The sequence below is a fragment of the Elephas maximus genome, chromosome 13, assembly GCF_024166365.1.
Source record: "Elephas maximus indicus isolate mEleMax1 chromosome 13, mEleMax1 primary haplotype, whole genome shotgun sequence".
Lineage (NCBI taxonomy): Eukaryota > Metazoa > Chordata > Mammalia > Proboscidea > Elephantidae > Elephas > Elephas maximus.
The window spans coordinates 68,719,945-68,741,943 of NC_064831.1; the positions used below are offsets into that span (position 1 = coordinate 68,719,945).

General features: G+C 37.0%; 1 protein-coding gene across 2 annotated transcripts in view; it reads left to right on the plus strand.

Annotated features, from left to right (window-relative positions):
- Positions 1-21,999, plus strand: part of MORF4L1 (mortality factor 4 like 1) — a 28,200-nt gene continuing 6,201 nt past the window's right edge. Inside the window, exons 1-9 of one of the 2 annotated variants that reach the window (XM_049905774.1) lie at positions 1-100; positions 5,290-5,336; positions 6,965-7,032; positions 10,113-10,229; positions 11,309-11,395; positions 12,202-12,282; positions 16,811-16,836; positions 17,299-17,387; positions 21,326-21,427. In XM_049905774.1, the coding sequence (XP_049761731.1) occupies positions 61-100; positions 5,290-5,336; positions 6,965-7,032; positions 10,113-10,229; positions 11,309-11,395; positions 12,202-12,282; positions 16,811-16,836; positions 17,299-17,387; positions 21,326-21,427 (657 nt within the window). In that variant the 5' untranslated portion in view covers positions 1-60. The remainder of the gene's footprint in view (positions 101-5,289; positions 5,337-6,964; positions 7,033-10,112; positions 10,230-11,308; positions 11,396-12,201; positions 12,283-16,810; positions 16,837-17,298; positions 17,388-21,325; positions 21,428-21,999) is intronic. The other variant, XM_049905776.1, reaches the window with a different exon arrangement.

Sequence of the window (21,999 nt, forward strand, 5' to 3'; positions counted from 1 at the left end):
AGAGTAGGGGGCGGTAGTCGGGGGTGGTGGGAGAAGGAGGAGGCGGCGAATCACTTATAAATGGCGCCGAAGCAAGACCCGAAGCCTAAATTCCAGGAGGGTGAGTCCGTTTTTTTGGGGAGAGTGCATCTAACGGCTCGGGAGAGGGAGGCGGGCTTGGGATGGTTGAGGTTTGGGGGTCGGGGGCGGTACGGGCTGCCCCCCGAGAAGGCGTCAGGCAGTGCTTTGTGCAGGCAGAGCGCATTGCGGAGGACAATTTTCGTGCGTCATTGGGGAAAAAACGCTCTGTGAGACGAGTGGGAGAGGGAACGCTTTGCGCGTGGCAGAACCTTAGTCAAATGTTTGTTATTGTTCTGAGGAAGAGCGCGGGGAAAGCAGCCTATTGTAGGGAGGCGACGGATGCGCCATGGCGGCCGTTAGGGGAAGTGATGTGGCGTGGGGGGAGGGGAGTTAACGGCGGTCGTTTTCGGGCGCTTTCGCGGGGATGCCGGCTGCGTGGGCGGCCAACGGCAGGCAGGCCGGGCTGCTTCGAGCCCCGAGGTGGTCGCCTTCTGTGGCGACTCAGAGGTGCGGCAGGGGGGTGGGTTTGGTGCCTCGGGGCGGGAGAGCCGCGTTGTAAAATGGCCGCTGCAAAATGGCCGCCCCATCATGGCCGCCGGCGTCTCGGCCGGGCCCGCAGAAGCTGCTTAAGGGCAGCTGCAGCGCCCCCATCCACGACAACCATAAGCGTTCCCTACCGCTTACCTCAGCGAGGTGGGTGGGGACAAAAAAAAAAAAAAAAAATAGCTTTTTCCTCTGCTTTGTGTTGCCTGAAGGCATCACTTTGCTTTCCTAAGACTGGAGTGCCAAGATTGTATATGAGTGTGAGTGTGCGCTGTTGCTGTGCAGTTGCTCGTTAACACAAAATGACTTTAATGCGGTGTTACTGATGTTTCCATTTATAATAAGTCTCGTTGCCTTGGTGTCGTTTTTAAAGCAGCAGGTATTTGACTAATTGCAATAACTTTTGATTAACAGTGATTGGGAAGTTGGATTTTTTTTTTTTTTTTTATCAATTGGCTTTTGATGGACAAGTGTTTTGGCTGGCGTTAGAACCTGATCTCCAGTGGTAGACAGCTCTTTAATTTTCACAAACAACACATCTACCCCAAACCAAGTATATAGTATTTTTAAGGACTGTTTAAGTTTCCAAGGGTACTTTTGATGAATATTGCTACCTTTTCCCATCTTGAGAAGCTAGCTCTACCGTACCTCTTACGGATTTATTATCTTACTAGGTGCTTTAGAGCAAAAATGCTTAATCTAGGTTCAGTTTATGGAATTCAGAGGGTCCGTGAACGCGGACGGGGGAAAAAATCTTTTTTTTTTTTCTACCTTCTAACTAAAACACTTAGTATTTCAATTATGAATGTAGACCCCCTGAAAACAAAATACCGATAGTAGTATTAGCAGTAATATGACTTTGTTACCAATAAAAATCTCAGATATTTTCATATCCTAACATTACAGTTCTGGAAGATATCTTTAGACATCATGTATGCTCCCCATTACTTCAAAATTATGGTAATTACTGGATCAACAGCTAAATTTTGTTTATTGCATTAAGGAGCACATATAATACCACAGAACATAATATTTAAAATATTTGGTAACTATTTCAGTATAGTTGGTTTCCTTTGTAATACTTTGTTCTATGCGTTTAAAAACTTCCTAAGCCTGTGAGGGGCCTGTTGTAGGATATGGAAAGAGGAAAACGATTGAGGTCTGGCAGTCAACGATGGCTTTCTGGAGGAAATGCTTTAGTTCTAAGCTTGAGAGATGGTGGAGTGAAGTGGATAACAGCAAATAATGTGTGTATTGCTATAGTGGTGGATTGGAGGAGAGTAGGAACCAAGGTTAGGACAGGTAAGGTTTTGAAAGTTAGGCCGGTTGTCTCTGCACTTACCGTCCATTACTTTTCCAGGTGTGTTTTCTACTGAAGTCAATACTGAATCATAGAATCATCTTTAAGAAGTTATACTTATTTATGAAACATGTTTAGAGGGTTTTGAAAAGAATATTAATGCTAACAATTACCTTGAAACAGTGGAAAAGTTCAGTTTATGAAGTAAAAAATAGGGATATGAATTATGAAAGTGTGGAAATAGCCTTTTTAATTGCTTTTCATGATTCTTGAAGGTTTCTCGTTTAATAAAGATACAGAGTATGTTATGTAAGCAATTTCTGAGCACAGTGACTACTTTGCACTGGACTTGGTCTTCCACTTGAATGTCTATTAAAGCACAGGGTAAAGGAAACTTAGGGGTCCAGCCCATTGTCAGGGGTTAAGAGACTGGCAGATGATGGCATGAGAGCAGTGTTCTTAGGAAGCACAAACCAGTAGGAGGATGGGGAATTGGAAGCTCATCAAGCTTGAACTCGAGCATTGGGTAGAATTTCCCTTGTAATTTGATGCTTGAAAGGATGAGGAAAAAGATGGAGCAGAGGAAGGCATAAGAAATCACATCCGAATGGTGTTTTGCTCTTTACTCAATTACTAATCTGTTGCCATGAAAAACAGCCATTTGTCATCATGTGTCATACTCCCTAGCAGCTCTGTATTTTGTTCTCAGCAGAAATACAGGACTAGGTAGGAGGTCATAAGACCTTAGCCTTAGTGTGATTATTTTTGGCAGCAGCAGCAGCCAAAACAACAAAAAACCCTGTGATAGACCCATTTTCAGAACACCTTTAGAGTGCATCTGAAGAGAGAAATTAGGAAGCAGATCTGATCTCTGGTGCTGCTGCTTATTAGCACTATAGCTAATCTGTATCCCCACGTTAAATTGCCCACAGTACTCAGTGATGATTCCAGCCCAGCTCTCCTTGGCTTCGCACATGTGCACCTGTTCATGAGATATTTCCATTTTGGAGGTGCTGTAGGCACTGTTACATAGTCCAAAGTTGATCCGAACCCTGCAGCACCCATTTCATGTTCTGGTTAATGCTCCCACTAGCCTGAGAGTCTGTCTGAATCTTTTTTGTTTTTGTCTTAACTGTCCTTTACTCCTTACTGCTTTTGGCTTTGGTTCAGACGCATTCAAGTTCTTACCCCTGGACTGTTGGAGAAGTCTTTGACTGGTGTCCCTGTTTCCAGTCACCTTTAATTCAAGCTCTGCATGTCGTTAGTTGCCATCGAGTCAGCTTTGATCACGGAGACCTTATTTATAATAGCATGAGATGTTGCCAGGTCCTGTGCCATCTTCATGGTCGTTGGTGTGTTTCAGTCCATTGTTGTGGCTGTTGTGTCAGTCCATCTCATTGATGGTTTCCCTTGTTTTTGTTGGCCCTCTGCCAAACACGATGTCCTTTTCTAGGGATTGGTCTTTCCTGGTGACCAAAGTAAGCAAGACGAAGTCTGTACATGTACTTCTAAGGAGCATTCTGGCTGGATAGCAAGCTCTGGATAAACCAAACCTAACCAAACCCAGTGCGTTGAATCGATTCCGACTCGTAGCAACCCTATAGGATAGAGTAGAACTGTCCCATGGAGTTTCCAAGGAGCGCCTGGTGGATTCAAACTGCTGACCATTTGGTTAGCAGCTGTAGCACTTAACCACTACACCACCAGGGTTTCCCCCTATAGGATAGGCCCACCAAACTCTAGCAGTGGGTTCTTTGGGGTAGACCACTATACAAATAGTATAAATGAAGAACTTTTGTTTAAGAGTAAGGTTACTGGGTTCTATTCTGGGAGATTGTAGTGTTATAGATCTCTCATGAGGTTTGAAAATAATATAGTTTCAAAAACTGCTCCAAGAGATTTTCAGTCACTTTTGGGAATCCTGTAAAGGATAAAATCCAGACTTCATAATGTATATGAGGAATTCCATGATATGTGCAACTGTAATGACATCTTTTTCATGTTTATCCTTGGCTCCAACGATAGCAAATTGCCTAAATTCCTGTGACCCTCCCAAGAAGCTCATCATTCTTCTTCTTACTGCTAATTTATGAAGATAGTTAAAATATGAAATCCAGGAAATTGTTCTAAACTATTTACTAACATATCTGTGTCCTCTACTAATCGGAAAGAGAGTGCTTAGTACACGAAAGGCACTGGATGAATATTTTATTGAAAAACAAATACTGCTAACTGTAAAATGCAGATTTGCTGTGGAATAACTTTCACATTAAAGGTATATCTAAGTTGTGTTCAATTTTAAAAACTATGTTTTAAAAGCATCAGTAAATTAAAAAATGGTTAAACCCATATTGCTCAAAACTCAGCATTGAGCTAGTAGGTTATTTAAATTTGAAAGCTTTAAGTACTTTGTTGTCTCTGAACCCTCCCCCCCCATGGGGTGGGGGGAGCTTATTGATACCAAGGATATGGAAATTAATGTGTGGGAAATCTGTTTCTACCACAATCAAATGTAATCTTAGATACTGCCAAAAATTGCCTGCTGAGCAAGTTTGGAACAGGGCTTAAATTTGGCAAAACACAGTGCACTTCTTAAGTTTAAGCAGCGGTGGTTTCAGGTCTTATTCTAGCCCCTTTCATTTTATTTAGCCTTGCAAGTCTTAATGATAAATTCAACGTAGATTGTAAGTTCCAAAGGTTAGCATTTTTTCCTATTTTTTTGTTCATTGAAGCATCCTCGCACCCAAACGTTATTGAACACATTGAAGGAATGAACATAACTTTAAAAAAAAAAAAAAATCCGGCCCTCCCTGATACACATTGAAATTTTAATGTATAGAATATTTTACTCAATTTAATCAGTAAAGGGGTTGGAAGTATTTAGGTGGAGGATAAGGTCCCAAACTGGAAAAACACATGGGGAAAAGTATTTGAAAAAAAAATTTTTTAATAAGCAAAAAAAAAGACAAACACAAACCCTGCCAAGCAGGTAGCTGCAGTAGATTTTATTTGCTTATCAGGTGATAAAAACCAAAACCAAACCCACTGCCGTCGAGTCGTTTCTGACTCATAGCGACCCCATAGGACAGAGTGGAACTGCCCCATAGTGTTTCCAAGGAGCGCCTGGCGGATTTGAACTGCCGACCTTTTGGTTAGGAGCTGTAGCACTTAACCACTACGCCACCAGGGTTTCCAATCAGGTGATAGATGGCTTGATTTTGAATAGATCAGCATTGTAGTAAAATGTTTTTTGTTGGTTATATCAGCTGACGTATTGATTTATCCATAGCCAACAACTAGGAATACATAAGTCTGATGTCTCTAACATGTAAATCTTCATATAAAGGAGACTTGCATTTAACCCTGTACTTTTTTCACTTTTGCAGGTGAGCGAGTGCTATGCTTTCATGGGCCTCTTCTTTATGAAGCAAAGGTAGGAAACCTGTTTTCCTTTGAGAAGTTGGCCAAAATGACGTCTGCGTAGATCGGACTTTTTAATACAAATTTCAGTGTGTTTCGTCGCTTCTGCAAAAGAGTTGCCCTTTTTCCTTTTGTTTTCCTGGGTTTATCACTGCTCGCTTAAACCAAACCAAACCTGTTGCTGTAGAGTCGATTCTGAACTCATAGTGGCCCTCTAGGACAGAGTAGAACTGTCTCATAGGGTTTCCAAGGAAAGGCTGCTGGATTTGAACTGCCAGCCTTTTGGTTAGCAGCCAGGCACTTAACCACTGCGCTACCAGGCGTGGGTCAAATAAAGCATTGCTACTGTTTTCTGACCTTACCATTCATCTTGCTGATCTGGTGAAGGCCAAGTGGCTGCAAGGAGCAGTGGAGGGGAGTGATAGAAGATTGGTTGGTTGTGGGAGTTAATAACATAGTTGGTGACTTGTGAGAAAATACCGCCAAAGTTAATTTTATGTGCAAATGTAATATGCCCCATAAGCACTGAGCTAATTGTATTAGGTTAAAGGTAAAGGGTAACATTAAAAATGAGTACATTTAACTTTTGATTATTTGTTGATTTGTCTGACAAAATTTGAATCCTTCAGAGCTCCTTTAGCCAAAAATAAACAGGATAATACATTCCAAAGTTTGTAGTATTTTGTTTCTGGTAACCTTTTTAGCTGAAATATTTAAGACTTGACTATTAACACAATTTTTAAAATAAACCAGTTGTAAAAATACAGAACAGTACGTCTGTGAAAATAATCGTTTATTTATAAAGTGTCGGACAGTGTGTGACCAAATAACTGTTTTCACTTGTACTTTAAACACATAGATGTGGTAAATTTCTGAAATGGCTAAATTTAGAGTTAGAGATGATCAGGAACTTGAAGTGTGTATGTGTGTATAAATGTTTAAAAAGTACTTACGAAATTATAAGTAAATTTATGAGTCCTGTCGGTCATTTAAATCCCTGAGTGTTATTTTTGTTGTATCTACTTCCAGCAAACTCTCTAAACTGGTAGGTTTTTCTCTGGTAGCAGAGCACTTCCATGAACAATTTTTAAATGGCTCTTGGAGTAGAACTATTTTGGTTTGCCTCTGATAATGACTTTTAAACCCATAACCACATAATCACGACTTGTTAATGGTTTCCTCTAATAATTCATTCTTACTTGTCTAGCTCTTTTTAAGAATGTTTTTAATCCCTTACTTTGCTAGTTGTTTAAGTTCATTTTCTGCAACATGTCAGTTTATTGTCTTTCATAAGCTAATGGGAATCTTTTTATAGTATAGTTTAAATGTTTTCCTCTTTAGCTAGACTTTGAGAAAGTAAACACACATAGCTTTCATTAGCTTTTCATTTAGCTGAGGCTTAGGTTGACCTTTTATTCTTATGATGCTTCAGTTTTGTTGGGCCTTCTGTGACTAATTTGAAAAGTTTTATAGCTCTTAGTGTTTTAGAGAGTTACATTTTGTTGTTTTCATTTTTGCCACCAGAAGGAGTTTTAAGTCTAGAGAATATGAAAGATTGAATACTTTTAAAATCTTGTAGGTAGTCTTTTTTTTTTTTTTTTAAGTTTTATTTCTAAGTGAATTTTTTCTTCTTCATTTCAGTGTGTAAAGGTTGCCATAAAGGACAAACAAGTGAAATACTTTATACATTACAGTGGTTGGAATAAAAAGTGAGTATTAGATCTTTAAAAGCAATATTATATTTATGGTTTACAGGGTAATTTGTGTCAGACTGACACAAGCACATGCATTTTAATTCTTATGCAGTTTTAATACGGTATATAGTGGAAAAAAGATGAACCATTCGTAGTATAATGAAACTGTAATACTGATTAGTTACTCAGAGCCATTTTATTTTAAATGTACTTGATTCTTTGAACTGTTTTTTGTGTTGTTATGTCCAACAAACCAGCTATCCTGGTTGAATGATGAGTGACAGATCAGCATGCTCCTCTCACAGATTATTACACAGTACTACCATGGCATGTTTTCGGCCAGCATGAATTCTCTGCCTTGATTGGTACAAACTCAGTGACTGTATACGTTATTTCAAGCAGTTATACTCAAACTGGTTGAATTTTTCTGCCTAGGAAAAGGAAGAAGGTTGCCTAATTTGGGAGTAATGATAGAATTTAAGCCCTTTTTCTGAACTTTGGAAACGTAATTAAATGTTAACAGAAAGTGCTTTCATGTAGCTCACTTTTTAGCATATGATTTACAACAAATAAAGAAATTTAATTACAAAACCTAATTTTCCACGCCCAGGAGTTAACTTTTTTTGGCAGTGATATATTAGTCTGTTCCCAGGAGTGGGCATGGGTATAGATGGAACACATTCTAGAATATCCCAGCCAGTGGAGCTGCTTCTCAGTGATGAGTTTTTATCTTTATGGCCCATAATTACCACATCTGTAATTTACCCAGGCCTCGTTTTTGGTGTCCGTAATTGAGTTACCCTATAATTTTTACTATGAAAGGTTCTAAATTACTTTTATTAATGGTCTTCTATCTTTTAAAGATAGCACTGCCAGTAATATAGCTTTTATTAGTTGTTTTCTAGTAGTTTTTAAGGCTTTGTGTCACTTGAGCCATGCTCTGGTACTTGGTTCACCATGTGAGCAGTGCCATATGATTTGATGACTACTCCGTTGCCATGGAAGGAAGTTTTCTCTATGAAATTTACTGACCATATGACTTTGGTCTTATTTCATATAGTGCTATACAGGTGACTAACGTACTTAATTTTATTTCTTTGTTAGGGATTTTTTTTTTTTTTTTTCACATACAAGTGCTTCTAGCCAAGAAGAAATCTCAGACTTAATTTCCATTAGTCATACCCCTTGCCTTTGAGTCAATTCCATCTCACAAGGACCCTATAGGACAGAATAGAACTGCCCCATAGGGTTTCCAAAGAGTGGCTGGTAGACTTGAACTGCTGACCTTTTGGTTAGCAGCCAAGCTTTTAACCATTTTGCCACCAGGGCTCATTATTCATAGAAAAGTGGAATGCTAAAATGTGTAGAAGCATATTTTGACAACTTTTTTTTTTCCAGTTATGAGGAATAAATTATTTCTAATTAATAATAGGCAATACCAGTAACTCAAAGTAACCCCCACGGGCTTTTGAGAAATTGGAAAAATAATGGTGAAAATGGTCTTTTAGATATAAACTGTGGTTTTAAATGTGATTTTAGTATTGATGCTAAATTCATTCTGATATCCAGGAAAATTCATCTTGTTATTTCCTAGAATGTTTCATAGCTTTCTCTTCCCTGTTAAATGTTAAAACTGTATTTCAATCTTTTGTTAGACTTATATTTTACATACTGGTATCCTGTCAATATCCAGAAAAAGCTGAGAGTATATTTTAAGTTATAATGAGAATCTCATTTCTCTTCAGGATACAGAACACCTTATTTATGTATATTGTTAATGGGAAGGTTAAGTAAAGTCTAAACAGGATAGCAAAAAAAAAAAAAAACCCAACACATTCATGGGATGGGCCTGCCCCCCCAAGCCCATTTTTAAAGAATTATTTTTGTTAGAATTTCGCCTTAAGTCAACAGTTTTTGTGCTTAACTCTTTCATATATAATAGGTATTTTGTATAAAATTATATGTAGCTATGTATAGCTCAAAGACTGGATTTTAAGGGATATTTGTAATTTGTCAGAAATTGTGAAAATACCAAATACTTACATTTTCTATTTTTATAGGTTCAAAATAAATATCTTTCCTTTGGTGCTATTGTTCAGTGACACGTGATTGATGAGTTTATATAGATTTAGTTTTTGTTTTCAGCTAATCCTATGTATTACTCTTTGGAAAAAGAATCAGGAAAAATGGCACTAAATGTTAGAGATGTTCATTAATATCTTTGTAGATGTATTGAGGAATAATTTACTAAAGATATCTTTTGTGATAGACTTGGTATGTAAATAAATATATGTAGTTTTGAAAAAAACTGAACTTAAGTATTCAGAGAAGAAGCTGTTAAATAAACCAAATTTGAAAGAGGGAGGAGTTGTTCAGATAACTGTTGTGATTTTATTTAGTGCTCTGTAAATAGTTCCCATGGATCGTTGTGACCTTGGGAACTGGTCACACGCTACTTTTGGAAATTTAGGAAAATTTTTTTTATGCTTGACCAATAAAAAATTTTTCTGGGCCTTGTGTTACATACCTCTAATAGTGTTGTTTCTCAGAACAAAGGATGTTGTCATTTCCTTTTCCTTTGGTTTAGTAAGGATTTCAAGCTCCTGACACATAAAGGAAACTATAGCAGTGATTTGGTCTTTTGTTCAGGGTGTTTAGTTGTATTTGGAAACATTTAATGAGGTTTCAGATCAGAGGGGGAACTTGTAAGGTTCTGAAATGGAACCTCATGATAGTTAACAAAAATTGGCTAGCTCCCTTTGGTTTAAAGGGAATTGGAATAGATGCAAGTAGATATATAAATGAGATCTTCATTTTAAAATGTTGGTTTTTAGAATACCTTATTTTAAACAATTATACCAAAAAAACCATACAACAAAAGCTCAAACCCCAAATTTGAATTTTCTTAGACTTTAGTTAATATGTATACTTTTTTCAAAAGTACAGTAGATATTATTTCTAAATTTTCAAAAAAAAATTGGCATTTGTTGACACAGACATTTAAATATTCCATTTGTAAGTAAATCTTAATAAAGTTTAAGCTAAATTCTGCACCTAGTTACTGAGATTACTTTGTACTATGCTGTCTGTATCAGAAGTGCTGTGAGGCCCAGGCGCTCTGAAAAAACTTTGAAGACACGTGAGGATATTGTAGCCCTTTTTCCTGTTCCTGAAGGAGCCCCCTCAGTACACCACCCCCTCCTGACCTCTAGGTAAATGCATGTTTTAAAGTTTTCTCTAGGAAATTATATTGAAGATTGCTTTTTATCTTAATTTTTTTTTTTCCTTTTGGCTATCTTATATAAGAGGTCAAAGGTGGGAAATCATTAAAAGGTTGCTTTGAGGCTACATCTGATTGTGTCACTAAAGGAGCTCCATCAGCAGGAGAAAAGGTTTACTTTGCACGAAAAGTTGAGCATTCCCTAAGAAATACCCCCTAAACAAACAAACCATGAAATATCTTGTTTTGAAGGAGCTTTTAGTAGTGCCAAAATACTTGAGCAACTAAGTATTTTAAGGGCATGGGTTCTAACAAGCTTTCTGGTCAGCCTTGGAAGTTAGTATATTCATTTGTGAGTGAATAAAGACTTAAAATTGTATAGTGTGATAAACCATTGTAATACTTTAATTTACATACCTAGTGAGTCAGTATAGAGGGTGTTTGAGTGTTGTAGGCCTTCTGATATGTTTCTGACATAACCTTCAATGTTTACTTAATATGTGTTAGGTACTCACGTGTTTTATATGTATTATTTAGTTCTCATGATGATACTATAAGAATAGGTAATGTTATATCCCCATTTTACAGGTGATGAAACCAAGGCACAAAGAGTGTAATGTAATTTTTCTATGCCACAGAGCTAACTAGACAATTAGCTTTAGTCTTTTAAAAAAATCAATTACGGACTTTTGTGCTTCACTTTTGGCAATTAAAATTCTTTTAAGATAATGTTTTCGTTCTGTAAGGCTAATGGTTTAGGGATTCTTCTGTTACATTAACTACCATACTGTTAATGCCATTCCTAAAAATGATTTGAACATTTCTGTTTTTGAACTCATTGGCAGTTTAGATTTGGAACGCTGTTTCTGGGAATACGAGATTTTCCTTTTTTACAAGACAGACTTTCGTTAGATGGTCATTTTAGTTGACAGTGAAATTTGTAGTACCATTTCATCAAATAATTTCGGAGAAATCCAAAGTCTTGCCTCTTGGATCTCTAAAAAATGATTGGCATCTGAGTAGTAGTGATGAAAATATTTTTGAATGATATTTTAACTTTCTCTTTCTTAGCTGGGATGAATGGGTTCCCGAAAGCAGAGTACTCAAATATGTGGACACGAATCTGCAGAAACAGAGGGAACTTCAAAAAGCCAATCAGTAAGTTTGTTTTGCAAAATGAATATGAGGAAATACCTGTAAATTAGTTTTCAGACATAGAATGAACGATGAAATCATGTTAGTTGCATCCTTATAAAATGATTCTTGACTCCTGTCAGTTGCTGTGTGATGGCTTAGACAAACCTTTCCTAGTTAAAGAAGTAGCATACCTGTCATCAAGTATTAGGACTAGAAACAGGGAGCCAGATGCTGTGAGAAATTGCTATAGCTGTAAGCGCATTGTTGTGTCTTTTTTCTCTTGAGCTTTAGAAGGTACAGTTGGTTGTTAGGGGAAACAAAACAAAACAAAGCGGGAAGGGGGCTCCCATTTTCTTCAGCTCTGATAACACATTGAGAAAAGGAACCTTGAAAGACTGTATGGTCTGTGGGGTAAGTGTTTTTCTTTAAATTTCAAAGCTGAAATGTGTATCAAGAAAATTGTAAAGATAAAATAGGATCGATTAAAACTTGTAAAACTTTGGAATTAATGTATTCTAGAACAAAAATTATATGAGACACAGCCTATTGTAATTGCACCTTTTACAGTGTTTAATTTGGTGGTTATAGAAGAGTCAAATTTTAGGCCTTTATTCTTCCTTTCTAGAGTTTTGTAAATTATCTCTTGTTAAAAATTTTGTACTAGAATGTGCGTAGACTTGGGAATGTTAAAACGGCCACCTTAAGTTTACAGATTTTTCATCAACCGCAATTTGAGTACAGATTTCTAGATCAGATCAAGAGAATACAATTTATTTTTCTAAATAAATATTAATTTTATGATGATTTTATTAAAATTATTTTCGAAGGGAGCAGTATGCAGAGGGGAAGATGAGAGGGGCTGCCCCAGGAAAGAAGACATCTGGCCTGCAACAGAAAAATGTTGAAGTGTAAGAAGCTCAATCTTTATTTTAATACTGCATATTGCTTTATAAGTGAAATCCGTATCTGATATGCATTATCACATGTTAGAGTTTATTGAAAACGGAAATTTTGGGAGCATTGTTGGATCTTGAAAAAATGTCAGAAAACCATTCTTGAGTATGTATCATTTAAAGTCATTGAGAATACATATTCTGTTTTTTTAAATTTTTTTGGTTTTAACAAACTTTTTTCATAGTTTAGGAGGCTAGAAGTCTGAACAGGGTGCTGCCTTTAGGGGAAGGCTTTCTTTCTCTATTGGCTTTTGGGGAAAGTACTTGTCTGTTCAGCTTTGATTCCTTGGTTCCCTTGGTCATCTTCTTGTGGCGTGGCATCTATCTTCCCCCATCTCTGCTTGCTTGCTTGCTTGCTTGTTTAAACAATTTTATGTCTCAAAAGAGATTGACTCAAGGCATACCCTATGCTGACATTATCTCATTTACATAACAAAGAAAACCCATTCCCAAATGGGATTAAACTGCAGGTATAGGGGTTAGGGTTTACAACACATTTTGGGGGGCCACAATTCCGAGAATACGTATTCTTAAGTTTTCCTTTTTAAGTCGTATGTGCAAATGTATGTGCATGTAATACGTTTCTTTCAAAGATACTATTGAATTATCATGTGGACACAAGTTTTGAGATGGTTTGCTTTTTTCAGTAGTGGGAGATATATGCTAATTTCACCACACCACAGACGGATGGTGAGGATATGTGAGATGTTAAGGGTTCACATAAACCCCCACCCCTAGATCCTACTTGTGGCTGAACTCTTTAGAGTTTAGAACATCTCAATAGTAAAGCCTAGGGTATGGAAGTCATGTGTGTGCACGTCATGTGTGCCTAAAGCTTACGTACCTGAAAGCAGATGTATAAATGGTACCATTGCTTAATAAATAGTCTTTAATAAGTACAAATAATGTAAGAAAAGAACTTAAAGGCCATAACTTATTAAAAGAATTATTTAGAAAAATAATTACTTTTAAAGAAGCTTGAGGTAGGTGGTCTTGTGCTTGTTCAAGTAATTAAATATTTACATTGGAGTTACCGATTTGACTTTTTTTACTTAAATGTAAGGTGTTGGTGATGAAGTTAATTTTGCAATTTGAAGTATTTGAAGATCCTTTACCTTTTTTGGTGAGGAAATAATTCATTGATTTGGCAGAGATTGGGTGTGTTAATATTTGAGGACTGTTCATAGCCTTGGTTTGTTTTAAGTAGTAACATTTCCATGGTCTGCTTTTTTAGGAAAAGTGGTAGTATTCCCTCAGATTTAATAGCAAATAAGCCTTAACAGGGAAGTAATTTTCTCATAGAAAAACCATGATGGATTTTATTAATGAAGTAACATATTTGTTTCTAATTGCTGTGTACTACAAGGTGGTATAGAAGTCTAACCTAGGTGGCAGTATGCTTAAAAGTTATTTATGTTTGAATGTAAAGTGTTTTGTGCGGTTTCTACTAGAAAAGTAATGATAAAGTTAAATATGAAGTGAAGCTCCAATTTCCCATCCTTTAACAGTGGGAGCTTTTTCAAATTGGCTCCTGAGTCTTCTGAAGGATCCTGAGCCTCTGGGGTCTTTCTCGCTAGTAGGTATGACAAAAGTTTCCAGGCTCATCTTGTTGTTTCCTGCCTGAGACATGGAATCTGATAACGCCCCTGGGGAGCCCTCCTTTTAGTGAGAAAAGTGGTATTTTGATAAGGCTGCAGTGTAAATGCTAGAGGTCGTCATGTAATTTTAAGTACTGCTGTTATTCAGAAACCCTGGTGGCTTAGTGGTTAAGTGCTACGGCTGCTGACCTAAAAAGGGTCGGCAGTTCACATCTGCCAGGTGCTCCTTGGAAACTCTTATCGGGCAGTTCTGTGCTGTCCTGTAGGGTTGCCGTGAGTCGGAATCGACTCCATGGCAGTGGTTTTGGCTTGTTTGGTATGGGTTTATTCCCTGGTAGAAGACAAAAAAACACCTGTTCCTGTGACCCTGTGGGACAGAGTAGAACTGCCGCATAGGGTTTCCAGGGAGCGGCTGGTGGATTTGAACTGCCAGCCTTTTGGTTATTAGCAGCCAAGCTCTTAACCGCTGTGCCACTATGGCTTCCTGGTAGAATAGGAGGTCTATTTTAAAGTGAAAATATTGGGTAGTCTAAATCTGGTGAATTTTTTTTTTTTTTTTTTTTAGTTCTTTGTTCTTTCATATTTCTTTGAGGTTTCGGTGTGATTTTAATGTTCAGTTACTCTACTCTATTTAGTGTTTGGTAGTTACTCTGTTATTCTGAACATGCATAAATGCGTCTCATTAGAAAGCATATGAACCAGGCTTACCTTGACTTTGTTGAAGTTTAGGTTCTTAATGTTGTGTATTTATTATTTCTAAACTACTAGTGAATACACGTGAATTTTGTTGGCACTGAATGGGTGACTTAGGACTTCAGTCATTCTTTGAAGTAGATTGCATCTACCAGCTTGCGTTTTAAGTATAACATTTAATCGTTGACATTTAGAAATAGGAATACAGACTGAACATCAGCTTATTGTATAAAACCTATTGCACAGTTTGAGAAACTAGCTTGCATGTTTAATTAATAGTGTCAGCAGAAGGGAGAGGCAAGAAAAAAGCCTGTGCTTCAGATGGCTAAGTTTTTTTGTATTATTAAAACAAATTAGTTTGATTTATAAACCTAAACTAAACCAAACCCGATGCCATCAAGTTGATTCCGACTCATAGCGACTCTAAGTTGTGAAGTGAACCCCAAATTGAATGATTATAGTTAATAACATTTATAAATAGTATTTAAAGCTATGGAAAAGTAAAAGTATGAAGGTTTTTCGGCATGCCATACCAGAAGTAATCCACAGTCAGGGGCTTTGTAAACTTTTTTCCTTGTACCGTTATGTGCTGCACAATGTCCTTTCAGGCAGTGTCGGATCACCTATACATCCGTGGTCCCCTAGGGTTATAATACAGTTACAGTATTAACCTACTTAACCCATATATTACCTTGCCAGATACGTTCGCTGAAATAAAGTACTCTGTGTAGTGTCCTGACTCTTTAGTCAATATTGATACACAACAGTATTCCATATAGCTTTTTTAAGTACAGGTAGTCCCTGGGATGTACAATCTGCCGTTACAAACTAACCCCTATGAAGTCTATTAAAATTTCGGTGTACATGCAGTGGTTCGTAATAACAAAAGGCACTACTTTGTGATGTGCATCAAAACATTGTTACTGTATTAATGTTTTTTTATTCATAGAAGGGTACTGTATATACTGTATACTAAGATAGACATTTGACTAGCCGACATTAGGTACAAACTGTACCTAACTCTTGCGACTTAATGTACAAGTTCAACTTAAAGACAGGTTTAGGAATGGAACTCACTTGTAATCCAGGGACTGACTATGTATAACATGGTGTTAGCAGGATGTCCAGATAATATTATGTCCTGTTTTGCAGAACATATCATGGACTTTAAGTTATTCATGACTGTGTTGCAGAAATACTGAATGTCAAAAGGCAAAATTAGTAGTTTTCCATTTGGCACCATATAAATGGACATGAATTAAGTTGCTATAAGAGATAACCAAGAGTAAGGAGAGGTCACTTTTGTCTGCCCTTAGATGTGGGAGAATAGAGTGTGTGGTATTGAAGAGGAGAGAATATAGTTTAGAAAAGAGATAAGATGAAACAATTTGAACCAGATTAGCCTTAAAGAATGTACAAATTTAAAATTGAACTATGCTGGTGTTAAAGTAATGGGGAAAACATATTTTAACTTTCAGAACTTAATTATTATTTTTTATTTATTGTGCTTTAGGTGAAAATTTACAGCACAAGTTAATTTCTTATACAAAAATTTATACACATATTGTTACGTGGCCCTAGTTGCAATCCCTACAATGTGACAGCACACTCCTCCTTTCCACCTTGGATTTCCTGTGTTCATTCATCCAGCTCCTACCCCTTTTCTGCCTTCTCATCCTGCCTCTGGACAGGAGCTGCCCAAATTAGTCTTTGTATCTCCTTTGAACTAAGAACCACACTCTTCACGAGTATTGTGTTTTATACTCCAGACTAATCTTTGTCCGAAGGGTTGGCTTTGGGAATAGTTTTAGTTCTGGGTGTTCTGGGTGAACACGGAGTCCGGGGGCCATGTCTTCTGGGGTTCCTCCAGTCTCAGACCATTGAGTCTGGTGTTTTTACGTGAATTTGAGTTCTGCACCGTGGAACTTAATTCTTTTTTGGTAGAACTAAGAATGAATTAAATAACCCCAGAAGGAAGTCTCCTGAAGGGCACTTGGTTTATTTTTCTGTTATATGGAAGAAGTGTGAATTTGAATTTAATCAACTATCAGTAAAGCTGGAAACTATATTTATTGTCTTATCTTATGCAAGACAATATTTCTCACGAACTGAAACCTGGTAACAGAATTGAGACAAAGGCAGCTTTAAAAGCAATAATTATTCATATTTCTCTTTTTCTCCCCTCCTTTCAGGAAAACAAAAAAGAATAAACAGAAAAGTAAGAATATTTTTTCTTAAAATTTATTTTACCTTTATAACATTTAGATTTTTATATTACTGTTAAATTAAAAAAATTATAAAGATTAGAGTATGATATTGATGATCATAAATATTAGTTTCCCAGCAGTGTTGTTATAAGATGGTCAGTTAGGTAATTAGTGGTGGAGACCTAACTGATGTTCTTTTTACCATGGAGAAACTTGTAAGCATTTCCTTTCGTTTTCTTGATTCTTAATGACTTCTCCTAAGAAGGTAATATATTTTAATAAATGGAAGATGGTAGTATTATTAAATGTTGCTTTGTAATGTTTGGTAGAGGTTTTAATTCTTTAACTTGGATCTGAGTAACATCTATGTAGTGGAAAGATAGGTGGGTCAAGAGACTATTTTCCTTAAAAGAGTTTCTTAATTAGCTAAATAGTATTTCCCCTGTTCTCTACCCTCTCTGGATTTTTTATAGCACCTGGAAATGGAGATGGTGGCAGTACCAGTGAGACTCCTCAGCCTCCTCGGAAGAAAAGGGCCCGGGTAGATCCTACTGTTGAAAATGTGAGTTTTTCCTTAGGGTTTTGAATTGCATGTTAAGAATTTTTAGTCTCAGCCATGTGTTACAACACACTAAGGTAATCTTAGAACTTTAATTCCCAAGGCATAGCATGGTTAACATCTGAAATTAAAACTACCATTTTTTGGTAAAGGCTATGTTTGTATACATCTATTTTTTCTCTGATAGCACTAGATTACCCTGCCCCCATTTCATTATTACATAAGCTTGTGTTTACATAAAAGACCAAATATTTATTTGGTGTTAAACTGGATAGACTTATTAAAAGGTCACATTAAATGGTTAGTAAGTCCCAAATGGTTTAGTAAACCCATAAAAAAAAATCATGAACCCTTCCAGTTACACATATCTGTGTATGGGTATAGTAGCTTATCTAAGTGATAAAGTATCTTATTTCTGATTTATTATTGTTACATTTATAAATTCCCAAGTTATGAATTTGAAAAATAGGGTCTTAATATTTAACATAGTTTCCATTTCTGAAGCTGGAGTTACAAAGCAACAGTGTGCTTAAAAACAGTGGTCTGTGCCTTACATACATAAGAGCAAATTCAAAATGGATTAAGGACCTAATGTGCAAACTAAAATCACAAAATTCTTAGGAAAACAAGCAGTGGCCATGCTGCCAACCCTAGCTTTCAACAATGGATTACCTAATACCATAATAAAAGTACGAGGGCAAAAGATTAAGTAAATGAGACCTCATAAAAATTAATGTGTGTTCATCAAGACTTTACCGACAAAGTCAAAGGACAAGTTATCGACTGGGAGATTATTTTTGGAAACCATATATCTGACAAGAATCTAGTGACCAAAATATATATAAAACTTTGACAACTTAACAGCAGAAAGATAACCCAGTCATAAAATGGGCAAAGCACTTGAATAGGTATTTCACCAGAGGACATTCAAATGGCCACCGGACACATGAAAAGATGCTCAGTGTCATTAGCCTTCAGAGAGCTGCAAATCAAAACCACAACGAGATACCTTTTCACTCCTACTAGGATGACCAAGACAAAAAAAACAGTAACAAATGTTGCCGAGGCTATGGGGAAACTGGAACCCTTACCCATTGCTGGTGGGAATTCAAAATGGTACATACAACTCTTGTGAAAAACAATCTGGTGGTTCCTCAGAAAACTAAAAATAGACCTACTGTATGACTCAGCAATTTCACTCCTAGGATTATACCCAAAAGACTTGAAAGCAGAGACTTAAAAAGAGACTCGTACACCAGTGTTCATTGTAGCACTATTCATAGTAGCCAAAAGATGGAACCAGTCTAAATGCACTTCAGCAGCTAATGAATAAACAAAATGTGGTGCAGTAGCTCGCGCCCTTACTCGTGGTTTGTTACTTGTCAGCCAAGGCTCGAAAATGTTAAATGAGTATGTAGCATGATGAAATCTCATGCTCTCCGACTGTCATTTATATAACTTTCATTACAGTATATTGTAATTGTTGTATTTTATTGTTAGTTGCTAATCTCTTACTGTGCATAATTTATAAATTAAACTTCATCATAGGTATGTATGTATAGGACAAATGATAATATATATAGGGTTCTGCACTATCCGTGGTTTCAGGCATCCATGGGAGATCTTGGAACATATCCCCCGTGGATAAGGGGGAACTACATACAGTGCAATACTAATCAGCCATTAGGAGAAATGAAGTCTTGATACATGCTACAGTACGAATGAAGCTTGAAGACATGTTGTACAAAATAAGTCAGTCACAAAAGGACAAATATTGTATGACCTCACTTAATATAAAAAAACAAGAAAAGCTAACTATAGAGACCAAAGTTTGTTAGTGGTTACCAGGGTCATGAGGGAATGGGAAAAAGGTTAATAGTGATGAGAAAATCTCATTGATGAAGGGTGGGATTGCACAGCTGATTATTCAAATTGCTGTAAATAAGTTGTATACTGTGTAAAGCTAAATTGGCAAAAATTGTGTGATAACTATAACAATTACAGAAGAGTAGCTGCTAAGGCAGTTTATGTACATCCAAACACCTCATGGGATTTGGCTCCTTGGTTTGGAGGTTTAGAGTCATGGTTTCATGGGACATCTCAGTTAATTGGCCTAATGTGTTTAGTGCTTCTTTTCTACCTCCTAGTTTGTTGCATAGTGCATGGGGTCTTTAAAAGCTTGCAGTTGGCCATCCAAGGCACAACAGTTGGTCTTTAGTCATCTTGAGCAATAGAGGAAGAAAAAGAGTCAGGAATAGGAGGATATGGAATGTCTGGTGAATTTCCTCCATGAACAGCTGCCTTCTTTGCCATGAGACCAGAAGAACTGGATGGTGCCTGGCTATCATTACTGAGCATTTTGATCAAAGATTCCATAGAATCCAGGTCATTAAGGGTAAAATGCAGAACAGAATTTCGAATTCTTATGGACTGTAGACTTTCTGGAGATAATGGAGGGGGAATGAACCCTGAAATTATTGCCCTGAGATAATCTTTAAACCATAAACCAAAAATATCCCCTGAAGTCTTCTTTAAAACCGAACAGTATTTTGGCTTAGTTAACTAGTAAAAAAAGGTCTGCCTTGAGCATTATGGTTTCTTAAGAACTATATGAGATCAAATTGACAACAGAAACTCAAAAGATTAGATAGGAACCTTAGGGGCAGTGAGTTTACGATAAAGAAGGGTGAGAATGGTTGCGCAACTGGAAGAATGTAATCAGTGTAACTAAATTGTGCATGTAGAAACTTTCACTGTGTATATTCTCAACAGTAACAAAATAAAACTTGGGGGAAAAAACTCTTACCAGCAACCCAGCAACCCCCCCCACCCCCCCCCCAAAAAACAACAAAAAAACGGGTCTGTTCTGAAAATTAGGCACCTTTGGGCAGCTACTGAGGACTTAAGTCAGGAATCAGTAAGCTTACTTACTGCTAAGTATTCACGATAAACGGATTAAACGTTGAAGTTGTCAAGGGTTTCGTTTTACTTGGATTCATAATCAACACCCATGGAAGCAACAATCAAATCAAACTCTGTATTGCATTGGGCAAATCTGCTGCAAGAGACCTCTTTATCTTTACAGTTTTTCAAAAGCAAAGATGTCGCTTTGAGGACTAAGGAGCGCCTGACCCAAGCCATGGTATTTTTAATTGCCTCCTGCATGTATAAGTTGGACAACAAATAAGGAAGACTAAAGAATTGATGTCTTTGAATTACGTTGTTGACAAAGAATATTGCATATACCATGGACTTGCAGAAGAACAGACAAATCTGTCTTGGAAGAAGTACAGCCAGAATGCTCCTTAGATGCAAGGATGGCGAGACTTTATCTCACGTACTCTGGACATGTTATCAGGTGGGACCAGTCCCTGGAAAAGGACATCATGCTTGGTAAAGTAAGGGTCAGTGAAAAAGTGGAAGACCCCTAATGAGATGAATTGACACAGTGGCTGCAACAGTGGGCTCAAACATACCAACAATTGTGAGAATGGCACAGGACCAGGCAGTGTTCCTTTCTGTTGTAATAGGTTGCTATGAGTCAGAACCGACTCGACAGCACCTAACATCATAACATCAACTATATGTATTCAAGATGCAGCTTTTACATAGTTATGTTTGGGACAGTCATTTGGATATCAATGGTAAATATGAAAATATCAAGTCAAAACATAATCAAGTCAGGGTGCTTACTTTTACAAAAAGAGGAAAGATATTAAAGAATTTTATTAAAGGTCTTTTGCCATCACATGAAAACGCACTAAATGTGAACTACTTTGGTTCAGTATAAGATTCTTTTCTCCCAGCAGCTAAATTGTCTTTTCATTTGAGATTTTCGAAATGACAATTCTGGCTGCAAGGTTGAGTACTTTAAAGAATTGACATCCAGTGACTTGTAGAGTCAAGAAAAAGCTTGCTAATTTAGTTTTTAATTCCTTTAGGAGGAAACATTCATGAACAGAGTTGAAGTTAAAGTAAAGATTCCTGAAGAACTAAAACCATGGCTTGTTGATGACTGGGACTTAATTACCAGGCAGAAACAGGTAACTTGTAACTTGAAAGCTGTAGTTTGTTAGCTATGTTCTTGGCTTACCAAAAAATGTTATTTCAGAAAAGTGTTGTGTAAACGTGAACTTTAAGGCTTGACCAGTAAATATTATTTTCATTCAGAAACTGAACAGTTTGACCCTCAATAAGAATGACTTGGAGAAGAAAACAGCAGATACATAAAAATCCATGAGTTTATAGAGATACTCAGAAAAGGCGGAGATGAGTTGCTGATTTATTATTCTGAAAATTGATAAAGGCACAGAAGCACGTGTTTTCTGTCTTTCCTGTAGGGAGGGGTTGATTTCAGGGTAACAGTCGATGAGAACAGGTTCTTCATTTACAGCGGAATTCTGGCTAATAAATGCCAAAAGAATGATCATCGTTTCATGAGTTCTGATGAAGTAGTAAATACAGGTAATGATCATGACTGCTAACCTGTCAGGTGAAAGGTTTTGAAGAACCTTCTAGTGGATAGATCATGTTGACAGGGTCTGAATGAACACACTGATGAATCTTATTACCACTGAAAATGGGACAACCATACATGATGTCCCAGCTAATGGGA